The sequence below is a fragment of the Centruroides sculpturatus genome, unplaced genomic scaffold (assembly GCF_000671375.1).
Source record: "Centruroides sculpturatus isolate CEXI.00-Female unplaced genomic scaffold, Cexi_2.0 scaffold1056, whole genome shotgun sequence".
NCBI classification, from domain to species: domain Eukaryota; kingdom Metazoa; phylum Arthropoda; class Arachnida; order Scorpiones; family Buthidae; genus Centruroides; species Centruroides sculpturatus.
The window spans coordinates 275,480-283,567 of NW_019385297.1; the positions used below are offsets into that span (position 1 = coordinate 275,480).

Here is an 8,088-nt window from a genome sequence, read left to right on the forward strand (position 1 = left end):
TATTCTATTCTATTCTATTCTAATAAAAGACAAGAGGGGCTATCTGCAATTTAGTGCAAACTTTACCCCTGTATGAATAGGAAGGAAGAGTAAAAGAAAGTAAGAGTTAGAGAGCAGAGGAAATAAAGGAAGATAGGAAAGTGTGAAATAAGCAACCATAAGGCCCCCACAGGACCCCATGGGCGCCCGCATCGCCTTTATTAAAACAATATTTACAGAGGAATACAAATAGTTAACAGTAACATTTTTACATACAGATGCAATTAACAGAAGGATGCATATCTTTTGCATCAAAGTATATACAAACGTCCATCACTGTTCCAATTTCATCCTCCATTAAAACTAGATCTTGTATCTCATTAACCACTTCTCTTGGATCATGCGCCACATGTATATTATTCTCGAGGTGCGAGGTGAGAAACTTATGTAATCTCTTTTCAAGAATAAACGTTGGTCCTCTGCACCTTTCCACTACAGGTCTCATTTCTTTACCCTCTTTATGGGTCTTAGCAAAAGCAAACAATCTTGGCATACCTGGACTGGGATTTCGACAATTTTTGAGAAAAGGTAATGCATTACTCAGCTTAGCCTTTTCAAGCTTCCTAACCCTTCTGGCTGAAAACGTTAGCTTTTCATTAAAAGTTTTCTCAGCAAATTAAGGTGTTGTGTTTTTTTGTTCGAACTTCAAAACATTGTTTTAAAAAACACTTATGATAATAAATATAGTTTATCAGGTCATCCATAATACAATTGTAATTCACATGTTAATTAAAAGTACTTATTAATTATCAAAATATTTCAATTTTTAATTTAGTTACTTTCTTGGATACTTTTGAGGTATTCATAGTATTCGAATTTATTTTTATTAACGTAAAATTTGACGTCTCGAATCTTGAATACTCTCTAGTGTTCGAGTATTTGCAGATAGTATTCGCCCATCTGTAATAATTATTAAATTTACATGGCTACATGATCACTTTTCTTTGTTACAACTTATCTTTAGTACAAATTATGTAATATCTATAAGTTAATTAAGTTCTCGCTCGAAGACTACTCATATTCTATCATTTTATTAATGATAACTTTAAATTAATAATTAATTTTATAATTAAATCAACATTTATAGAAAGTTATTAAAATGATAAATAATATATTTATTAATTAGTTAGCAATTCCTTAGATCAATAAAAACTTAATTACCGTTAAAAACTTGAACCATGACGCTACTATTACTTGAGAAATTCGAAGAGCGGCAAGTGTAACTTCCTGTATTCATTGTTGTTACGTTTCGAATTTGTAATTTTCTAATTAACTCCACCCTTTTGCCTTTATTATAGGTTTCATCTGTAATTTCTATTTGATTGCTTTGTTCAATAATTATACGTTGGTTGTGATACCAGTGAATATCTTTTGGAATTTGTATAAATTTGTTTATTATACATTTTAGAACCAATGAACTTCCTTCCTTGAGAAACAAAATAGAATTTCCATCGATTGAAATCTTCGGTTCTAGAAGAAAGAATAAAACTAAAATTACTATAATATATTACACTTTAATTAATGCTTCTAGTTTTTTAAATATTATTTTATTAATATTAGTTTATTGCGACTATAATCTATTAATAGGACTTAATATACGATTTAACTTGCGGATGAAATTAGAGAAATTGAATCGATTCTAAAAAATAAACAGGTACAAATAACAATATTTTTTCAATCAAAGCAAAGGATTGATTCAATCCCATTTCTCATTATAATATCTACACGGGAGCTGAAAATGTCAAAATATAGTCTTTACAGTATATAATTTGATATTATAATGGATAAACAGGATAAAGTTATTTAAATGCCGAAACTAGCTACATACGTCTTTATCAATTTAAATCCTATAAAATATTATAGAAATATAAATTTTTCTTTTACAAAAAATATATTTCTTGAGACTATACATACAGGATAANAGTATATATACCTGATACATTCTTAAAAAATTAAAAAGTGCTCAGAAACATAACAAACATCGATACAGGTAAATAGGTTGACAAATTCATATGCTGCCATCTATTGTTAGAAAAATGTATTTAAGAACTTTTAACAATTGAATATTTTGTTTTATCTGTTTAAAAAACTGCAATGTAGCACAGTAATCAACACATGGCATAACTCATTCATTTATTCCAGCTTTTGTTGAGAATCCCGTATACTGTTAATACCTACATGTTGAGTACACTAATGGTGTTGTTCTTTATAGTCTTCAAAGTATAGTAGAGTTTAAATAAGACAGTCTATGTCTGAGGCGTGAAGAAGTGAGATTAAATATTCAACCTGGTATCTGAAATAATCAAGTATATAGAGTATGATTCCCGTTCGGAAAAAATACATACAGAGAAGGAATTTTTTAAAAAATGGTATGTTGTGTCTTACTTGTATATACCAAAGAAATATACTTTTATTTTTGTGGTTTTAATTCATATGTCGGGTTATAATATGTATATAATTGGTTTTTATATGTTTTAGTTGACTGAGGAGGGGCAAAAACGGAGCCCGAAACGTGTATAGAAACGCGTTTCAACAAAAGCTGGAATAAATGAATGAGTTATGCCATGTGTTGATTACTGTGCTACATTGCAGTTTTTAAACAGATCAACAAAAGCTGGAATAAATGAATGAGTTATGCCATGTGTTGATTACTGTGCTACATTGCAGTTTTTTAAACAGATATAAAGATACAACACGGTTTCGAAATATGGAAGAAATTGAATATTTTTTTTTCTCAGTTCGTTTATATGCTGTTGCCATATGTCGTTATTACTTACAGTTTAATTAACATTTAACAGTTTTTAATGGGAACGTCGGATCTGAGTCCCAGCGATTTTTTTTTAATTTCAAACTAATCAATTGTATTGAACACTGCCTATTTGTTTACCTGCAAATTAATGTAATATAGACTGAGCGTTTATCTCAATTTACTCGATTTTTACAGCCTAAAATCGACCCAACTTTGCCCCTGACATTAGTATTAAAAGTTAAGTGCTGGAAGATTAGTGAAAAATCGCTAATTAGGCGACTTTTGATGCCGTTTTGGAGAGCAGAAAAGGTGCTTCGGAGATGGTCACCAATTGAGAGATTTTAGTCTGTGTTTTAGAATTTTTGAGAAAGATGTCACATTAAGACAAATAGAGTAGTCAGACCTCGGTTTTCGGACTTAATTCTTTCCTAATGGTTGTTCGAATACCGATTAATTCTAAAACCGATACAAATTTTCTCATAAGAAACAATATGAAACGGATTTATCCGTTCCCGACCCCCAAAACAAAGCGAGCTTTCTTTTACCTTTTTAGATACATGTCATGCATAAAAATGCCCACAATGCAATATAATATTAAAGATAATATTACGAGAATATTATATATATCTATTCTATATAAGCCTATATATTAAAGGCAAAATATTCGGTCACCGCCAACCGAAACTAACACTTTAGAAGAAGTGTTATAAATGCATGAAATGTAACCAAATCAATCAAAACAGATAACAAGTACTGTACTTTATCACACTTTTAGAAATATTATGTTTCAATTGATTTGATTTAAATTTCAATTTTATTTTTAACTTTAGAAGTTTTGTACCCTTTCTATTGCTATCTGGCATAAGACAAAACCGCTAAAGTCAACACTCGATACAAGAAAAAGTAGTAGTGTTTAAACGTTTATTTCTATTGTGGGTAATAACTAAGAAATTAGAATATCCGCTTAAGTATAATCATTTGATTCGATCTTCAGAAGAAATAATTTTATTAATTTACTTTCCCGGCTGTTTATAAGTACAATACTAGAAAAGTATATTGATCGGTGACATTTTGACACCAAAAGTATAAAATCCCTTTCAGCATTATTCTTATTAATATTAAAACAGACATATTTAAATTTGAAAATTAGTTTATTATTTAAATTTAAAACAATTTAAATGATAAATTACAATTAAACAATTAAATTTTTATTCGATATTTTGACTATATAATAATATTGTTAGGTCTATCAAGAAGAAATCTCATGCAGAGATGTTTCTGTAAAAAATTAATCTGTGAATTAAAAAATATTATATTAAATAAGTATCTTTTAAATTCTTAAATAACAATATATAAAAATTTTCAAAATATTCAAATAATTACACTTACCCAAAATAATTAATTTAACTGGATATATTGTTGTGGAATTAGAAGGGATTTGACAGTCGTAATAGCCACTGTCATTCAAATTTACGTTTTTTATCTCTAAAATCCAATCGTTGTCAATATTTGTAATTCCGAATCGTTCATCTGAGATCACTTTATTATTTACAACGGTTAACAAAGAATGATCCTTTCTTCTTTTCCAAATCACCTATAAAATAAATTTTTAATGATTTATTGTCATAAATTAAAGAAAACAGTTTCAAAAATTAAGTCGAATTATGTTATAAAATTAAAATTTCGTAGGGTATATTAATACATAAGGTACAGTAAAATCTCCACACCAATGCCTTATCTAATTTTATTAACTGCAATGAACGTTTTAAACCTGTTCAACAGGCCAAGTTTTTAAAATTATGGAATATTGATAACTGTTCTATACAAAAAGAACAGTTAAGAGTATATCTAAAATACAAAATTTAAAAAGGTTTACGCCAATTTACAAATAGAAAAAACACAGAAAATAAAGTATTACCATGTGATATTTCAAATTATTGACAATACAGTGCAATTTTGCCGTATCTCCTATGTAACAAGTGACAGTTTTGGGAGTTTGAGAATCGAACGAAGGAGGACTTCCAATAAATATTGTTTGATTATAGTCATATATTCTAGCTGATTGATTGCTGTCGAAAGCTATAATCATAAAAATAAAAAACAAAGTAATATTATTATTACGTATCTTAAAAATTTTCTGTAAATCTAAATCAAACTTTTCTGAAGTTGTGTTTTCTTAAATCAGACAAATAAATTTTTTATTAACCGAATTTTGTCCAAGCGTCATAAATTCTTTTCAGAGTTAAAAATACTTAAATTATTAAACTTTTTTTAAACTTTTAATAATGATGAATTAATAAACTTTTAATAAATGAGAAAATACGTTATTCGTATATTAAAAATAAATAAATTGTATTCAACTACCTGTATGTTCCGAAATGTTAACTTAGTTCGATCTAATTAGTTTTATTCTACATAAAATTGGACGGTAGATTTAGAATCTTTTATTTAAATAGAATTTATTTTTCCTAGATTTTTTCATTTTTAACTCTTTCTGTTCTGTAGTTACTAAGATCTCATTTTTCTTACACATCATAGGGTCAGATCCACAATGGAGCGGACAGGTGGCGAGGAACTGGTTCGATATATATGCAACAGGCGAAAATGAAAATTTACTAAAGAATTAGTCCCCGGATTCGAACTCGGATTCTTCAGAGTAATACATCCAGCTTGGTGCTTCTATTCGTCTGATGATTACGGACACAAATGTATTCGTGTTAACCTACTAATATAAAATTGAACAATACATGTGCCACAGGAAAATCGATCGCATGTAAGATATACGCAAAATGAACTGACAAATAAAGTCAATTTACAGAATGCAGTAGTTACTAGACAACATTAGTCTCATATCAAAAGATTTTGGTAACAATAAATGCGTATGAAATTTCAGAGAGTAAAGATAATACACAAACGTGATAAAACATTGAAGATAATAAAACACATCATTTATATGAGAAAACAAAAAACAGTGTTTCAATTAAATTAAAAAACAAATGAAAAAAATAACGATAGAAAAAAAAAAACATAAATGTAATTTATCAAGAGAAAAGAATACTTTAGAATCTAATGTTCATATAATTAAACTAAAAAATAAGCTTAAATTAAAACACGAAGTTTTTAAATAGCTTAATTTATACAGTAAGGTCCCAGACGGAATTCGAAATTTGTTGTTAAAATGTTAACGAATAACGAATATCCTACGGGACCGTTAAACTTTCACCTTTCGAAAATAAAAATGACAATGTCTTATGAAGAGTATTAAAAATTCCTTTTCTCAAAAAGGTAAACATAAGGCTGGAATTACGAGGAAAAGTTTCAAAGTTCGGAGGAATACTATCCGATCGGTATCGGATTGAGCGTCTATCTCGACCTCTTCCGCTACCCGAAAGCTTCCGAATTGTCACCTGGACACAAGAGTGGACCAATCGGAAAGCGACGAGGGAAGTTGTCATGCAGTTGGAATGCGGAATCGAGGATAGAACCCTTTAAAAGCTCGTATCTCAATGACGCGACATTTTCCCACAATATCTGTTTTTTTTTTTTTTTGTCTCTATGATTTAAGTCCGATGAATTAATATGCAAAAATACATCTTATTCTGAAGTCGCTCTTTCTACTAAACCATTGCTACTCAAAATACAAGCCAGCCTTTTAAAAGTTTGAATTTCCTTTGTTGTAACTTTGTGGACCGACACCTTAGCCAATCCTAATTTCTCATGTACTGTATATAAATCACAAAACTGAAAAAAGAAGTATAGCACAAATGGAAAAGCAATGCTTAACTCGCGCATGCCTAACACCAACTAAAATTTGACACAAAATAAGGTTACGTTCGTTATCAGAGACAAAATTTTTGCAAAATAAAAGTTCGTTAACCGATTTGGTCGTTAACCGGGGTTCCACTGTAATCCAAGATTTCACCAGACGAAACGAGCTTCGGAGTCATTGATTCATAAGACTTAAATCACCAAGGAACCAATCGTCTACATCCACAGAGACATTGGAACTTTCTCTGGACTGTCCCCTCCGACCGACTAATCAGAGTTGAATCCTTTGTAAGCGAAATTAACGAAATTTTGTAAGCATGTTTCGATTTAATTAAACGGGAGCAAATTGTAAATGGCAAGCCTCGGGGTTTAAATCACGCCCAAATACGATTTTCTTCACCTTTCAACTATTCGGACAATTGCACCCCGTAGGGGACCTTAAAATTGATTATTTTCCATATCAGTTAAATACTTTTTAAGCAATTGATCGGTGATTATTTTATGCTAAAACACATATAATTAATAAATCTCATCTATAAAATAATATACATAAAAATAATTTGAATTTAAAAAAAAAAGTGAAATTTGAAACATTTTTCAACAGATAATGCAATTGAAGATAGATTCTAATGATACAATTCAAATGGGAAAAGAATATTATACCCTTATTAAAGAAAAACTGATTCTCGTAGTCAGATTTAAAAAGTGAATTTTTTTTTAACATGAAAAGTACTGTTTGGACTGCAATTTGAAAAATTATAGACCTATAAATTCGCACTGTCATCCATTCGTTTGTCCGTCCATTTGTCTGACTGTCCTTCCTTAATCTCGAGAAAACAGCTAGATAGATGAAAGCCGAGAGAACATATGGAAACAATGGATGGAGGCAACCACGATTAACTATCTATGCAAACCGTAAGTCACGTTATTTCAATTCAAAAATTTTCCTCTGAAACATGTTAGATGGATGACTGGTACGACTCTATAGTTAAAGGAAAAGTATGGTGTACAAAGGCATGCCACTACTAATTTGAAGTGCAGAGCATATATTTTAAATTAAATAAATTAAAAATATGATTAAATCTTCAGCTCGGCATTGTGACAATATCAGGGTCTATAATAGTTTAATTTGTGATAAGAAAAGAAGCAGAGATGTTGAAGATGTGCTGTCTGTAGTCAGTGACAGATATAAAGGAATACCATTGACACAAGAAGAAAATAAGATTAAAACTGATTTGTTCGAACTATATTACACTCACTCAGCACTTGCTTGTAAACTCAAAAAAACACAACACCTTAATTTGCTGAGAAAACTTTTAATGAAAAGCTAACGTTTTCAGCCAACTCTATTGGCCATCATCAGGCTAAGCTTCTTCGAATACAAAGAAAATAGAACAAAAATTTTTAAATACAAAAAAACAAAATAACGAACGAAATATATATATATAAATAAATGTATAAATAAAAATAAAATAAAATAAAAACTCTTATTATAAAATATGTATATGAAAAAAAGCATCCATGTTTTGCTT

At 29.5% G+C, this 8,088-nt stretch overlaps 1 protein-coding gene across 1 annotated transcript in view; it reads right to left on the reverse strand.

The window, feature by feature from the left end:
* Window positions 1-1,192: 1,192 nt before the first annotated feature.
* Window positions 1,193-8,088, reverse strand: part of LOC111637311 (zwei Ig domain protein zig-8-like) — a 15,347-nt gene continuing 8,451 nt past the window's right edge. Inside the window, exon 4 of the mRNA XM_023382784.1 lies at window positions 1,193-1,509. Within this exon, the coding sequence (XP_023238552.1) occupies window positions 1,193-1,509 (317 nt within the window). The remainder of the gene's footprint in view (window positions 1,510-8,088) is intronic.